The following is a 16,814-nucleotide window of genomic DNA, read 5'->3' as shown; positions in this document are numbered from 1 at the left end:
CGCTATATAACCTTGCTCCTCTGTCAGTTTCATGCCGGTCAACAATGTAATCAGTAGCCTTTCTGTGCATGTTCCTGCTACTAGACAACTCCCAGCTAAGTTGGACTTTTGTCCTTGTGTGTTTTTGCATTTTGTTCCTGTTCACAGCTGCTGTTTCGTTACTGTGTCTGGAAAGCTCTTGTGAGCGGAAATTGCCACTCTGGTGTTATGAGTTAATGCTAGAGTCTTAAAGTAATTTCTGGATGGTGTTTTGATAGGGTTTTCTGCTGACCATGAAAGTGCCCTTTCTGTCTTCATGCTATCTAGTAAGCGGACCTCGATTTTGCTAAACCTATTTTCATACTACGTTTGTCATTTCATCTTAAATCACCGCCAATATATGTGGGGGCCTCTGTCTGCCTTTTGGGAAAATTTCTCTAGAGGTGAGCCAGGACTGTCTTTTCCTCTGCTAGGATTAGGTAGTTCTCCGGCTGGCGCTGGGCATCTAGGGATAAAAAAACGTAGGCATGCTACCCGGCCACTTCTAGTTGTGCGGCAGGTTTAGTTCATGGTCAGTATAGTTTCCATCTTCCAAGAGCTAGTTCTCATATATGCTGGGCTATGTTCTCTCGCCATTGAGAATCATGACAGTCTTTATACTGTTCAGACCATGTTCCTGCATGGTCAGACACAGCCATTACACAGTACACAGCAGGGACACATTTATAAGATTATCTCAGCACAGGAACATTACTTTTAAACATCCAATTGTGGAAATTATTATTATTCAAGGATCTATTGATTTAAATGTTGATTAAAATTAACTTTGTTAGTGAGAACACCCCTTTAAGTTCCAGTTTTACAAACGTATGTAAGCATAACATTTTTGTTAAAGGCTTATTCTCAATTTGTATGTTCAGCTGCACACAGATTTCCAGTCTCTTTCCAATCTTGGTTTCTGGTGGGCAGTTACTCCTCCTTCAGCGACAGTTATGGTAATAGCAGAGCTGCAGTATTAGCAATCAGCCTTGATTAGGGGACCTGCTGACGGTGGTAGCTGGTGATTTTGCAAGATTTATAACAGCAGCTTGTCAGGAGCTATGAGAGGTGAGCAATTAACTTTTTTTATAAAAATCAAATTGCTCGACAGAGGTGGCCGGGGAGTTGGGAGTTAACTCTTCTCATGGAATGTAAATTCTATGCATATGCCATGAAAACAGGCTATACATTATGTTAGATAAAAGCTCTGTTGTTAGGAGAACCATAGCACATAGAAAAAGTAAAGTCAACTGTAACTTTGCTTATTTTCATGCTGTTTAGCTAACTAAAGCAGTTTAATAACATCAGAATTCCCTGTTAACATTTTCTTTACCTCCATTTTCTGATCATGGTAAATATTCTTTACATTGTACTGTACGGTTTGTTAAAATTACAGTGATACAAAATATGTTAATGTTATTTAGTGACTGGTGATGTTTATTGAAAAAAGAAAATTACAAATGTGATAATCACAGCTATTGTTCATTGTTTTTGTTGCAATTTTAAGGGAAAAAAAATCTTACTTCTAAATTATCAATTAAATAAAGGTATTTAGAGATGTAATAGTATTAAAAGATATATCTCTTTATACCAGTACAATATGACTGTAGAGAAGATGAATACTAATTCTTTAAGCAGAAAATATACTTTTATTCTTAGCAGGGCAGGCAGTAATTCACTGCTAAAATAATTGTCTACCACACTAAACGGTAAGTTTGAACTGCACAAAAGACCACACTTCAAAAAAGGCAAATAATTAATTGACCATATATGAAGGCATTTATTGAGCACAAAGAGATCCTTGGAGCACATTCTGCAACGTCTTGAGTGGGAAGAATAGCGTGTACACTAGAAAATTAAAGGACAATCACAGCAGCATCCTGATTGGGATAGACGGAACGTGACTGGACCCCCCTCACCCATGGGCCTCTGTACAGCTTACTCAGTTGTAGATGTGGTATGTCTGCCCCTGGAAGACCAGTTAACTGTACTTTCACATCTGAGCTGCATTAATATATACTATAAAAATGGTTACTATAATATTGTGTAAATTATAAGCAGTAGATTACTTTTTTATTATTCTGGACAAAGAAAAATATTGCTACCTTTCCAATACTGTTCTTAACAACATGAACATTAGAATGGAAGCTGCAGGGAGCACTTACACTGGATTAGAGTTTACAGGATGAAGGATTACTTGAGGTGCTCGGGGAGGGACTTCAGGCACAACATCTATAGGAAATAATAGGCAGGATTAGAAGAACTCTTCTTAAAACATCTAAAGTAGTATTCAACAAGGATGACCACATTGACAGGATGCAAACATTGTAATGACATATTATGTAATATTTATTAAATACTAGCTCTTTATCTACAATTATATCTCTGCCATATCAGATATTAGGAGATATAAACCAAACAAACAAGCCATATAATAACATTGTAGAATGAGTGTCTAGAAACACATCAAACATTGAAGGCTGGGCGTCCGAAGCATAGAGCTTTATTCTGTATCATACAGGTACACTGTGATGTTCAAATATTTATCAAAAGCAACACCAAGATCAAGGAATTATGCAAGAAACTCTGGAGCTCAGCTCCATAGGTTTCCATAAATTAACATTATCAACTCTTCCAGTGAGGTCACCATAATGGTAATTTCTTTATTGAAAAAGGATTTACACAAGAAACATGAATAGAGCCAGGACATTACCTGGAAATATGAACTGCTGTTTGTACTTGTAGTAATGAGAACCTTGCAGCAAAGATGAGGTACATGGATGAGAGGCGTTATTCGACCCTACAAGAAAAGAAACATCTCTATAATGGCTAACTGATTAGGCTTTACAGACATTTCTATAATCCTCAAGGATTTGGTAATACTTAGGACTGTACTTATTTAGATATATAAACAAGTATTATGCAACCGCACTCTGCAAACATTATATACATAGTTTCCACTATTACTACACATGTAAAAAATGTGAGGTTTTTGCACAAATTTGATTAAAGTAAGTCAGCCCATCTGCCAATCGCCAGGCGATCTCTGTTTAGAAGGGACACTAATCTGTAGACTCTCCTCTTGCTTTGCTAAGGTCTTAAATGAATAGAATAGGACTTAGTTAAGCTTTGCTCTAATTAGTCCTTTCTCGAACGTACAACATAATAGTATATCCGACATCGGGTCCCCATGTATGGAGCAGGTTCAGGAGACGGACCAGCATCTTACTTGGGAGATGCTAAAAGTTAAACATCTGCCAAAAACAAGAGCAACTGGAGCTTGCTCTGATCGCTATGGTTTAACCTTTAAAATGCTGTTAACAATAACTAGTTCTGACAGCAGCATTCAAATTAAGTGTTTGCGTGCTAACTCTGGCTCCCATCGGTCCTCCATAGCAATCGAAGAATACCAATGGGTTATGATAACATAGGTCTGTGGAAAGCCCCCATAGCTGCCATCTTATGTGGCTAGTCTTAAAAAGAGAGCATCATTTTGTCTATATACTGCAATAAAATAATACTGTTACATACAGAAGAAGTGAACAAATGATTGCAGCTCTACTGGCTTCTCACTGTTCGAGCTCCTGTATGGTCAACATCCGAGAGGGCTCTTGGACATTGCTAAGAAAACCTGGGAAGCTGAGATCACGTCATAGTGGAGCGTCATAGAGCATGTCGCCCAGTTGCAGGAGAGGATAGCGAAGGTGATGCCAATCGTGAAGGAGCATCTTCTGCAGGCACAGGAAGCCCAGGCAAGGGTGTACAACCGGTCAGCGAGAGTGAGGCAGTTCCAGCCCGGAAACCGCGTGCTAGTGCTTATCCCCACGGTAGAGAGCAAGTTCCTAGCCAAGTGGCAAGGCCCATACGAGGTTGTGGAGAAGCTGAGTTAAGTAAATTACAAGGTACACCAGCCAGGCCGAAGGAATCTGCACCAAATATGCCACGTGAACTTGTTCAAGCCATGGCGAGAACAGTAATTGCTGGAAACCCCTTGCCTAAGTATCAGTCACCAAGCCACAGTGGACGATGTCACGGTTGCAGAGACTCTCACACCGGTGCAGATACAATAGTATCGGGAACTGTTGCAGCAGAACTGTGACCTGTTCTCCGAGATGCTTGGGCCTACGTAGGTGACAGAACATGATGTGTTGACGGAGCCTCATGTAAGGGTGAACTTCAGGCCATATCGAATTCCCGAAGTACATCGGGACATAATAGCCAATGAGGTGAAGAGGATGTTGGACCTTGGGGTGATCGAGGAGTTGAAAAGTGGATGGTGAAGTCCCATAGTCCTCGTGCCGAAGCCCGACGAAGAGTGGCATTTCTGCAATGATTACTGCAAACTGATGTCTCTGAATCGGATGCATATCCGATGCCCCGGGTGGACGAACCTGATGAAGGGCTATTGGCAGATCCCCATGGCCCAGAGCGCTAAGGAGAAGACAGCTTTCTCGACACCTGATAGGTGTTTCCAATACACCAGGATACCTTTTGGTTTACAAGGGGCCCCAGCAACCTTTCAGAGGGCTATGGACCGAGTGCTGGCTGCGCATAAGTATGCCTCCACCTATCTGGATGACATTGTCGTCTTCAGCTCAGACTGGGGTAGACATCTGTCAAAGGTACAGGCTGTTCTGGATGCGTTGAGGAATGCAGGGGTTCATCATCAATCCAAAGAAATGTGCCGTGGGAAAGGAAGACGCCAAATACCTAGGCTATGCCATCAGGAGGGGAGAGATCAAGCCCCAGATAAACAAGATTGAGGCAATCCAAAAATGGCCACAACCCCTATCTAAGAAGCAAGTGAGAAGTGAAAGCATTTCTTGGAATTGTGGGTTACTACCGGTGGTTTATCCCAAGGTTCGCCATGATTGCCGCACCATTGCTGGACCTCTTTCAAGGCACAAGGTCGACGCTAGTTAAGTGGTCTGAAGAGATGGAGATGGCGTTCCAGGAGCTGAAACAAGCTCTGTGTAAGCATCCAGTTCTTTTGACACCAGACTTCACCAAGAAGTTAATTGTCCAGACAGATGCGTCAGAAGTTGGCTTGGGAGCTATGCTGTCTCAGGAGGTGAATGGGGAAGAGCATCCCATCATGTATCTGAGCAGGAAGCTCTCTTTGTGTGAGAAAAACTATGCCATTGTCGAAAAGGAGTGCTTGGCCATAAAATGGGCCGTGGATACCCTGAGGTACTACCTGCTAGGCCGTAGGTTCAAGCTGGTGTCTGACCATGCCCCCTGAGGTGGTTGAGGGAAAAGAAGGGAAAGAATGATCAAGTGACAAGATTTTTCTTGGGCCTCCAAGAGTTCACCTTTCACATAGAACATAGGGCTGGAAAGTTGCACGGGAATGCAGATGCCCTGTTCAGACTCCCCTACCTAGCGAGTGAAGGTGCCAAAACCCCCGGCTTTGGGCAGAGGAGGGAATATGTGACAGAGTCACTGGCAGAGTGGTAGAAGGGAAATATGTGTCACTGCGCTTAACGGCGTCAGTGATATGAAACCAGCCAGTGATATGAAACCAGAGCATTTTTGCTCCAGCACAGTATGTGTTGAGAGGGTTAAGTTGCATAAAAGGGCTGGTTTTATGTGGACCCTCATAGAGTGGGTGGGAGAGGGTCCACTTTATCTCCCGGGCAGACCTGCCTGGACCTACGTGAGGTCATGATCATGTGATCAGTCACATGATGGGAATCACAGGCTTAGGTTTAAATAACCGAGTTCTACAGGCAGTCGGTGTTCAGCTAGACAGGAGAAAGGAGTCTCCAGAGGCTTTGAGGCTTGTTGGTCACAGATTGAACCTCTGCTGCTCCAGAGCGGGGTGCCGCCCGCAACATACAGTGTTGCAGCATTGTTGTTTCTTTTTTCCTTTTTGCTTGTTTGTACCGGTTTTGCTTCCATGAGTTGGTTTATGATGCTGATAATAAACCAACAAGGACTTAAAGAGACCGTGTACCCAGTTTTTCCAACCTCTCTGTGGCGCCATGTGAGTAAACTACCACAGTACACAGAGTCTTTTTTTAGATTTTTTAGATGAAACTGAGAAGAAACTACAATTTTTTGGAGAGTTTTGAATTTTTGCCGAGGATTATGAGAATTTCTAATCAGTTTCCACTCCAATGTGTGTACGTACTTAATAGGAATAAAATATTTAAAAAATCAAAGTGCCAGTATTGCAGTCTTTCTGTTGCCATATCTCTAAAGATGGGCGAACCCAAACAGTAAAGTTCAGCGTCCGCACCGAACACCTACTGTTTGGGCACGGACACCAAACACGGACATCACCAGGAAGTCCGTGTTACAGTTTGGGTTCGGCTGCCCAAACAACGAGTGTTTGTCACGCTGTCATCTGCATGTCGGTGCGGCGGCAAACACCGCTTCTGATCGGCGGTGAAATAATCCCCGCTAGTCAGAGAGCAACGGTTTCCATGCTGTCAAAAGACAGTGTGAGCGCTCAGCTGTGATCGGAGGCATAAGTTTACCTCCAGTCACTGTTGTCAGCTTTTGAAACTACTGCTGCCATCATCTGGCACCGCCTACCGCTAATAACAGTGAGAGTAGGAGCGGCTGATGAGAGTATTCATTAGCCGGATTCTGGGCTGTAAATAAATAATAAAAAAAAACAAAATGGTGTGTTTTCCCATTTTTTTTATAACCAGCCAGGAAAAACTCAGAGCTGGAGGCTGCAACCCTCAGCTGTCAGCTTCAGCAAGGCTGATTATCAAAAATAGAGCGGTCCCCACACCATATTTTTTAATTATTTAAAGAAATAATTTTAAAAAACTGCATGGGGTCCCCCACATTTTAACAACAAGCCTTGCTAAAGCAAACAGCTTGGGGCTGGTATTCTCAGGCTGGTAAGGGGCCATGGATATTGGCCCCCCAGCCTAAAAATAGCAGCCCGCAGCCACCCAGAAAAGGCACATCTATTAGCTGTGCCAATTCTGGAGCTTTGCCCGCCTCTTCCCACTTGCCATGTAGCGGTGGCTAGTGGAGTTAATATTGGTGGGTTTGATGTCATATTTGTATTGTCCGGTGACATCAGGCCCATGGATTAGTAATAGAGTGGCGTTTATAAAACATATCTATTACAATTGCTATAGTTGTATGGTAAATAAACACAAAGCCAGAATAAACTATTTTATTAGAAATATAAAAAAACACACTTACTTTTTTATTTAAAAATAGCAAACACAGTAATACACACGTAACGCCTATTCCACCGAAGCCCTCATCTTCTGTAATAAAACAAAAATTAAAAACAATAATACCCCTCATCTATCCGTCATTCTGTCTCACGCGTATTTTACATCAATAATTGTAAGCCAAAACCAGGAGTGGATGAAAAATGCACATTTCTATTATATTTTTCCTCTGACTGTTTCACTCCTTGGCTTACAAATACTGATGTAAAATACTGACCAAGTACTGAATGTGTGACTGGGGCCTAATGAAAACATTTGACAGCCTGATTATAGCACAACTCAGATGAGTGTGTCACAGTCACTAAATAAAAAAAGTCACCTCTTCCACATAAATAAAACTAATAAAAAAAAAATTGTCTATATTGACCTCTAAGTACTTCTATAAGGAGTCATACAAGACAGCAAATTGAGGGGCCTGCAGCACTGAGAAGAAGCAGGGTGCTCCTGGAGATTTTAGTTTTAGCAGATAAAAAGAGAACCACTCATTCAGTTCTGTGAGGCTGAATGTATAAAGGGGCAGAAGGGGATGAAAAATGACAAAAAGGCAGAGGCTTTATCTTTGGCTTGTACTGTAAATTAACGATAGTCATGGAAATTCTGTGTTTTTTTTTGTTTTTTTTAAATGCCATTGTGGGAACAGCCCTTTAAGTACTGTAGATAGATTCATAATTACAGATAGGGTTGTGAAAAGTATTCAGTGTTGCAATTTGTCAACCCCTACAACTCAGATCTTACACTGGGAAATAGTATTTATGAAGCTGAAGAATCAGTAACATCATGTTTGCCTATTTGATATTTGTAACACTGCTACTCAGTTAGGGGTGATCAGAGGTATCACAGGAACTGTTTCTATTTAAAGTCCGGCTCATTTATTTATTAAATCACATCATAAAGCAAACATTCCATACAATAGTGGTGGTTAGCCCACCTGGCTTGGAGTCCAGCTTCTTAGTCCTTTAGCAAAGGTACTCAGTCCAGGAGATCTGCACACCTCCACACACACAGACATATGTGAGACATACAAGTCTCATTTTACAAAGTGAACCACAACCAGGGATGGAAATATGGTAAGCGGTCATTCAGCTGCTCATAACCAACCTGTCATGGCCGACTAACCCCATTTAGTCCTATATCTACTAAAGCATTACTCCAGGTTTATCTTCCATTCACTATGTGTCGAATAGCCACAGTACATTTATTAAAGAGAACCTGACAGCTGATGAATCTTGCTCAATCTGTGGGCAGAATCTATCAGGCGGTGGCTGAATGATCTTAGCCAGGTACGTTTGACTCTGAAACGCTGCAGTGTCCGTGGATCACACAGCATGTATCATCAGTCAGGTTATCTTTAAGGTGAAATGTGCCATTACGTTTATAAATAGATAAAATCTACATAAAAAGTTGAATGACTTTCTTAAAACAGGTTTTTACTTTTTTTTTTTACACATTCTCAGTCGCAGGGTTTCTAACAAAATCAGTCGACTCAGAAATAAACCTTCTATGAGCACCTAGTGCTACCTAGTTATCCAGCAGTGTCCTATATGCACAGTGCCTAATTTAATTACTATAATTGCAGAATGCAGGCTTTCACAGTAAGATCAGGAATTAGGCTGGAAGGTAATGTTGGGGGAAAAAATAATCTTAAAAAGACTTAAGAAGGAGAATATAAATTATAACTATTTTTTACACTGCAAAACTTTGGCAACAGAAATTCACAGACGAAATATTGAATAACTGGCTGAAAGGTTATTAAGTGTAGCAATAATACCTTGGATTGCTGGCCACATCAAATGTTACTATAAAAATATGAAATCAATGAATATTACTAAAAATAAACTCCTTATTTCCAATGTGTATTAGTTACAATTAGTAATATAAATCAGTAAATTTCAGAGTGACTATTTCTTGTCATTAAATTTGGCAAAAACGGAAACTGTCACATTTGGGCGGGCTCTGCTGTGGGAATGAAGAGTCTTCATGTTCCAAATCAGTTTTTATTAATACCAACACTTTTCTACGCCAGACCAGTGCCTTTCTCAAGGTATAGAAACCAGTTGCTGTACCTTGCACACTTGGGTTTTATACCTTGACAAAGGCGATGGTCCGGCACAGAAAAGCGTTTGTGTTCATAAAAACTAATTTGGAATACCAAGACTCTTCATTCCCTCAGCACAGCCCATCTAAACATGACAGTTTCCATTTTTGCCCTTATACATCTGGAAGAACCATTTCCTTCAGCCATGGAGCAGCAGCGGCTTTCTTCGCTTCTATAGGAGTGGTACCTGTACAAGATACCGACAGGCGCACGCTGCCATCGCTTATACTTATCCTTTACCAGGTGGTATTGCCCTATTTTGTGTGTACTTCTGTCCCTCCCCAGTGCGTCTCATTAAATTTGACAAATTTAGACAATGACCAAAGAGCCTCCAACACTAATGTGAAGAGCATCTAACCTGACAGCTCAATAGAAATGCACAAGTCACCCACATTTTTGACTGATATGAGCTTGGTCCAGTTAGTTGTTATTTCGGCACCTGAGCTGCTCACATTGAAGATTTGACCTGACATATTGACTATTTCCTGCATTATGAAGCGGGATACTAAATGTACAGGAGTCACAATAAGGTAAGATCTACTAATTTATCAATATGTCAGATATTATTATATTTTCACAATCTTGATGATGATGATGATAATAATAATAATACAATCGTTGGCAAATAGAGATATTTGATAACATTTTAAAAAATAATACAATACATAAATGTAAAGGCTAATAATCACCAATATTAAAGTAGCCTTAAGTTTTACAAAGTATCACCAGACATATACAAGCAGACTAGCTGGTAATCTGTTGGTTATTGGGGGACTCTTAGTTTTATTGCTATAAACCAAAAGGTCTAATAGTCATATATACAGGCTGAGCTGTGAGAAGGATATGCGGGATACATGCATACATCATTATGTAGGTATTATGTCCATAGAGCAACCTATAGGGTTCTATAAAGACAATCTGCCCTCCAATGCTCCAGCCAACGTTTATTGATATTTACTGAGAACACCAGAACCCCCTCCATATGTGACATAACTAATGTAACCTTTCCTGTGTCCGTAATATAGCACAGAATTAGGTTCTGAAGCTCTTTGTCTGTCCCGGGGGGCTTTGGTACCTGATAAGTTGAACGGCTTCTGCTGGCGGGTGCATTGTGGGGAAGGGTGGAGAGGAGAGGGTGGGGTGGCGCTGGGGGGAAGCGGAGGAGCAGGTGAGGACGGTGTGGAGGATGTCGTAGAGGAAGGGTTGCTGCTGGAATCTGGCTGGTAGGGCACTGGAATGTGGTCCTGGGAAAACAAAAGAGATAACACATTGGGAAGCAGATGAGAGGAGAGCAGACACACAGTGACACATTGGACAAAACTTATCTTCATAGATGTATAAGTATAGGCTAACATGACCGCGTAGTCATCATCACAGTACTGTAATAAATACACACCAGCAAAGTCAGGAAGGATCATAGGTATTTATTGATCTGTATAGGACATAGTGTGGTCTAATACCACTATTTCCATTTCCATCCTGAAAATTCTGTTGGGCTTGTGGTTAACAGGACCCTAATCAAGCTTTTTTTGCACTCATAGACATTGGGAAGCTTAGATATAAGGCCGGTTTCACACGTCAGTGGCTCCGGTACGTGAGGTGACAGTTTCCTCACGTACCGGAGACACTGACACACGTAGACCCATAAAAATCAATGCATCTGTTCAGATGTCATTGATTTTTTGTGGACCGTGTCTCCGTGTGCCAAACACGGAGACATGTCAGTGTTCGTGGGAGCGCACGTATTACACGGACCCAATAGAGTCAATGGGTCCGTGTAAAACACGGACCTCACACGGACGTTCTCCGTCTGGGGTCCGTGTGCGTGCAGGAGACAGCGCTACAGTAAGCGCTGTCCCCCCCACATGGTGCTGAAGCCGCGATTCATATGTTCCCTGCAGCAGCGTTTGCTGCAGAGAAAATATGAATAATAGTGTTTAAAATAAAGATCTATGTGTCTGCCGCCCCCCCACCCCCTGTGCGCCCCCCCGCTGTCCTGAAAATACTCACCCGCTCCCTCGTTGGCTGTCACTCCTTCCTCTCTGCCCCGCGCCTCCTACTGTATGCGGTCACGTGGGGCCGCTTATTTACAATCATGAATAGTCGGCTCCGCCCCTATGGGAGGTGGAGCCACATATTCATGACTGTAAATGATCGGCCCCACGTGACCGCATACACTAGAAGCCGCGGCCCGACCAGGAAGCAGCGAGGGAGGCGGGTGAGTATTTTCAGAACAGCGGGGGGGCGCACAGGGGGTGGGAGGGCGGCGGACACATAGATCTTTATTTTAAACACTATTATTCTTATTTTCTCTGCAGCAAACGCTGCTGCAGGGAACATATGAATTGCGGCTTCAGCACGATGCAGGGTACCACACGCGTGGGTACCACACGCTCCGTGTGGTACCCACTCGCCATACGGGCGGCACACGTGTGCCGCACGTATGGCCTACGTGAGTTCCCAGGCACACGGACACGGATAACTCCGGTACCGATTTATTCCGGTACCGGAATTATCTGGACGTGTGGGACAGCCCTAAGGAGTTGTTTGACAAATTTCTCACAGTAATTAACAAATTGTCACCAGTATTCACCACAGATTATACCTATACTCCGTTTGCGTTACTAAACTCAGAAACATTTGGGCTCTTTAATAGAGATGACCAGATCATTTGAAATTCAAAGTCTCTTCTGAAATCTCCCTCAAAATTTGATGCAAATGAAATAAATTTGCCAGGAATTGAGTCACTGGAAAGTTTGCAATTGCATAGGGTTCGAGAGAGATTTTGCTTTAATATGATCCGCATAGCCCAGGTTCCCGATGATTCTGAGGATGGAATACAAGTCTGCTGTACAAACTGCCAGTCCTGTGCCCTCCTCTGCTCTACTGATAAACCACGTACTGGCCACCACCGAACAAGGTATCATAATCCTCTCGGGATAGATCATGTGACCATGTGATGTCAGAGCTGTAGGGTAGTAGGGCGCTACCACGCAAAACGTCATTAGCCCGTTCTCTAATGAAAAGTAGGAAATAGTGCTAGATTACTTTTTTTTGTGATCCGTTCAAAACGCATCTCAAAGTGTTTAAGTTTGCGTAGAACTGCAAATTTCAGGAAATTTGACTAAAAGTTGATCCTCTGCGGATCAATCTGATCTTTTCCCTTATATAAACATTACTGGATTATTTAGAGTAAAGAAATCAATAACTATAACGCATGAAAACACTGTCCAGCAAATCCCTATATCTTAACTGCCTGGACTCCTGTAGGTGTTACATGGAGGTGCAAAAGAATAATGAAGTTTTATATGAATTTTGGGGCTTCAGTGGTTATGAAGGTATGTTAGAATGGGCAACAGTCATGATCCCTCGTAAAATACAACAAGCGAAGTACAAGTGAAGTCAATGAGTTAAAGGGGGTATCCAGGACTCTCTAAAAAACAAAAAATGTACTTAAGCACTACCAGAGAGGTAATTGCAACTTACCTGCCAGTTGTGCACGGCGCCGTTCTTTCCCAGCACACAGCAGTCACATACTGCTCCTGCTGGGGATTCAGCTGCCTCTGCTGACGCGACGGGCTGGGACTTCCGTGGTCACTCTGATTGACACCTGGCTCCCCCAGTTAGGCGATGGGATTGTGCTGTCAATAAGAATGACCTCGAAAGTCCCGCCAGTTTACAGAGCGGACCACTCTGTGCTGGGGAGAATGGCGCTGTGCGGCCAGGTAAGATGCCATTACCTGAAATTTAGTGCTTAGGTACATTTTTTTTTTTTTGTGAAGTCCCGGATATCCCCTGTACGGCAGCAATTTTTAGTGACTTGGTGAAAGGCATTGTCAAAACCCAACATAGCCCACATGTTCTGTGGGAATGACTGTAAGATAAGTCTGGATTGCGAAAGGTACAAGTTGATTTTTTGCTATCACTCAGCCTGATTTTTTTTCCCACACAGTTTCTCAGTCCTCCTCCTCACCAGGGTTTATTTGTTTTGTTCTTATCTTATTTTATTTATATGTAAAGACACAATGCCTAAAATCTCTACATACCATCTGGAAGAGGCTGGAAGCAGATGGCTCCGCAGCCATCCAGTCACTTCTACAAAGGAACAAGTGAACATCGTGCCCTCAGCATAACCCCTCCGTCACTCGCCCACTGCTCCCGTAACTCCACCATGCTTCCCCTGTGATCTTCAGAGCATTCATCAAGAACCTTGTGACGTTAATCAATGAATCGCCTTATAACATTAAAGTCAATACACAAGAAATCAGGATAAGATAATATAACAAAGCTTCAATAATATATAATATATTTATACACTATATATTCTTCTAATTGACATTATATTGGGAGCTGTCACTCGAGTGTAAGCTCTGTGGTAAAGAAGTATTTACATCTGAATGTATCATATAGGTTACATGCATCACTATGCAGATCTTGGTCGGAGGACTGTCATTTTCTATTATACGCCCAATATATTTCAAGTAAAATGAGGAAACGATCTTTGCACGGTAACTTACTAACGCATTACTCAATTTTTTTCATGTAAATGCCTCGACTCAGTTCTATATATAAAGCCTTTTGTTCTAAAAAGAAAATAAAGCACCGCACCTTTGGAAATATCTGTCATTGTCTAGATTCGCCCAAACAAATTATTCATGGATGTTACGGAAACATACATGTCTGAAGACGTAAACAGGAACCCATGGACTAATCTCAGATAAAATTGCCATTTTGCTCTCTCGTTCACGCGTCACAGTTATTTCTGGTCTGTCTGTTCAATCCAAGTTTAGTGTTATGTTTATCCCAAACATTTCACCATTTTATTACGTTTTATTGCTTAAGCTGTCTGCTTGGGGCACTGCATTTTCTACATTGATATCATAATCTCAAAAGGGAGGGAAAAAAAGAGGAAAATTTACAGTAGGGACCTAGTGTTCAGGAGAAAACATATTTAAAGATATAATAAACATCAACATCCTGCTAAACACCCCCACCCCCCAAAAAAAATAATAATGAAATATTTGTTCCAATAATTGTAACTTCTTAATTACTTCTCTGCCTAAAATTGTCCATAATTCTATTCTATATCATTGTAAATATTGCACAGTCTCATTTCTCAGGCAAAACAGGGTGCCCACCATTGGCATACTGGTTGTCACCTAACTTTTTCAAAAACAGAACTTGTCAAGTTCTCTGACTGTCCGAAACTGCTGTTATACTGGCACAGATACGGATTTGTTTATTTTCATGAGGTGTTTTGCTCACTAACGATCCTATTTTGCAGAAATGAACGTTCATCTTGCATTGTCACCTATGACAATGAGGCAGGACTAGTCTGGGTCTCTTTCCCTGGACTAGTCCTGCCTCAGATCCTCTATTCACACCTCCCTGCACATGACTGACAGCCTGCAGGCACAACTCAAATCAAGCCTAGGGAGAAACTCAAAGGCAGGGCTAGTCTAGGGGAAGAGACAGTGCCAGATTAATCCTGGCTCATTTGCATATTAGTCATGCCTCATTTGCATACCAAAAACTGCAAAAGTTAATTATTACAAGATAGGAACAATAATGTTCCACATAAAAAACCTTATGAGAATACCCAAATCCCCATCCAGACCAATACAGTGACCATCAAGGAACCTGTCAAGTTCCCTTTAATCATAGAGGTTTCTGTAGCATGAATTCCCCTTCACCCTCTGAAAGTGGTTGTACCAAAATTGTTAATCATGCCCCATCCACTGGTACCCCTATCGATCCTGAGAACCAGGGGTGTGAAGCAACCCCCATGTGAATGGAGTGGTGGTCATCCATGTGCAACTCCGTTCCATTAATGGGGGTGCTGAAGACCAGCGAACGCTGCGCTTGGCTTTCTCTGGCAGTACCACTAAGAATGAAATCAGAAGACGTGCGCATGATTGACAGCCACTCCATTCACAAGGGGGTCTCTTCAGAGTTTTGGTTCTCAGGATCGATTGAGGTACGAGCAGTTACCACCCCCCCCCCCCGTGATTGGGAAGTCATATCCTTTCCTATGGATAAGAGAACATTCAAAAATGTGTTACCATCCCTTTAAAATAATAGTAAAAGCATTCATTTCTGTAGCGCCAACATATTCCGCAGCACTTTACAATTTAGAGGGGTAATGCATAAACAGGATATGACATTAACGCATCAATCAACGCATACCATGAGGAGTGAGGGTCCTGCTCACAAGCTTACAGTCTATGAAGAAATGGGGGTGCACAAAATGAATAAATAAAAGTGCTTGTCCTGTAAGGTCCAGCCATCAGTATAATAAATAGGGGGTGCAAATAATGCTGCATGAATCCCTTTAAATGTAGATTAAACTAGACTGCAGTACAAGAAGTGAATAGAAAAGGCAATCCGATGTTCTTAGTAATCAATGAGTATATTGTACACTGGTGCTCAATGCTCGCCTGTGTGATCTATTGTCTGTAACGATACGTGTGTGGCCATGTCTATGCTAGCACTATATATTTTTTGTATCTTTTATACCAAGGGTCCAACAGATGCGGAAAGTAAGGCCATAGAATAGTGGAGTCAATATCCCAAAGAAACAACACTCTGACATGACCAGCAATACAACTGAAGGCAATGGGAAGTTCAAGGTTTCCGATCTAGGAGTAAGCCAGAGTTACGATATAAATGAGAAGAACAGGCTGTAATTGTAATGACTGGCATAAAACAAATCAATGTAATGCAATCAGGTCTGCGTTTCCTGTTATCTGTTGGGTAGTGTAGACGTGTGTATTTATCATTTGTCCCTGACTCTATCATCCATCTGTACAAATGTATTATCCTCCATGCCAGGCCTGTGAATTCTCCGCTACGTATATCCATATGTCTCGGCTATTGATGCTGACAACATTAATAAATGAGATTTGATGAACATGGCTTCCTACATTCAGCCCCTTATAACAATCCTCCAACTGATCCAGAATGAGAGGATTGTATGCTGGTATTAAACCAGACGACATGTCGTAAAAGGAGCTGCTGAATTTCACCACGATTATTTACGCGGCCCGTACAGAATGCATGTATGGCACTGTTCTGTTCGCTTCTTTCTCTAGTCCGCTCATCCCATCCTGGACAGATAACACGCAGATAAGCCGCTTATTCAGCCGCTCTGACCAATGGGGACTTACCTTGTTAATCTTGTTGGTTTTAGGAAGGGTTTGGCTGACATGGAGGTCTGAGTACCGCGGAGGTTTTCTTAAAGGATTGTTGATGTCGCATGGAACGGATTCAGTCCTAACTAGTCGTGCTAAAATGAAAATAAATCTCCTGTTAGTATTACAATAATCAACCTTAAGAGCGTAGATTTTTTTTAAAATGGTTTAGAAGTAACCAATAAATATGCTGCATTTGCCAGATTTTCCCCTTCCATCACAGCATCACATCCTATACAAACAAGTGTACGATACTCCACAAGTTACACTATATCTACAGTGGGTAATGGTGTTCTTCAAGGCTAA

General features: G+C 42.0%; 1 protein-coding gene across 2 annotated transcripts in view; it reads right to left on the bottom strand.

The window, feature by feature from the left end:
• Positions 1–16,814, bottom strand: part of KSR2 (kinase suppressor of ras 2) — a 788,417-nt gene that overhangs the window by 195,038 nt on the left and 576,565 nt on the right. For both annotated transcript variants that reach the window (XM_077292285.1, XM_077292289.1), the window contains exons 9-12: positions 16,485–16,603; positions 10,394–10,562; positions 2,732–2,818; positions 2,184–2,250 (exon numbers count right to left, since the gene is read on the bottom strand). In XM_077292285.1, coding sequence (XP_077148400.1) covers positions 2,184–2,250; positions 2,732–2,818; positions 10,394–10,562; positions 16,485–16,603 — 442 coding nt within the window. The remainder of the gene's footprint in view (positions 1–2,183; positions 2,251–2,731; positions 2,819–10,393; positions 10,563–16,484; positions 16,604–16,814) is intronic.

Source organism: Ranitomeya variabilis, chromosome 1, assembly GCF_051348905.1.
Source record: "Ranitomeya variabilis isolate aRanVar5 chromosome 1, aRanVar5.hap1, whole genome shotgun sequence".
NCBI classification, from domain to species: domain Eukaryota; kingdom Metazoa; phylum Chordata; class Amphibia; order Anura; family Dendrobatidae; genus Ranitomeya; species Ranitomeya variabilis.
The sequence above is the reverse complement of the archived record's forward strand: the minus strand, read 5'-3'. Positions and strand labels throughout refer to the sequence as shown.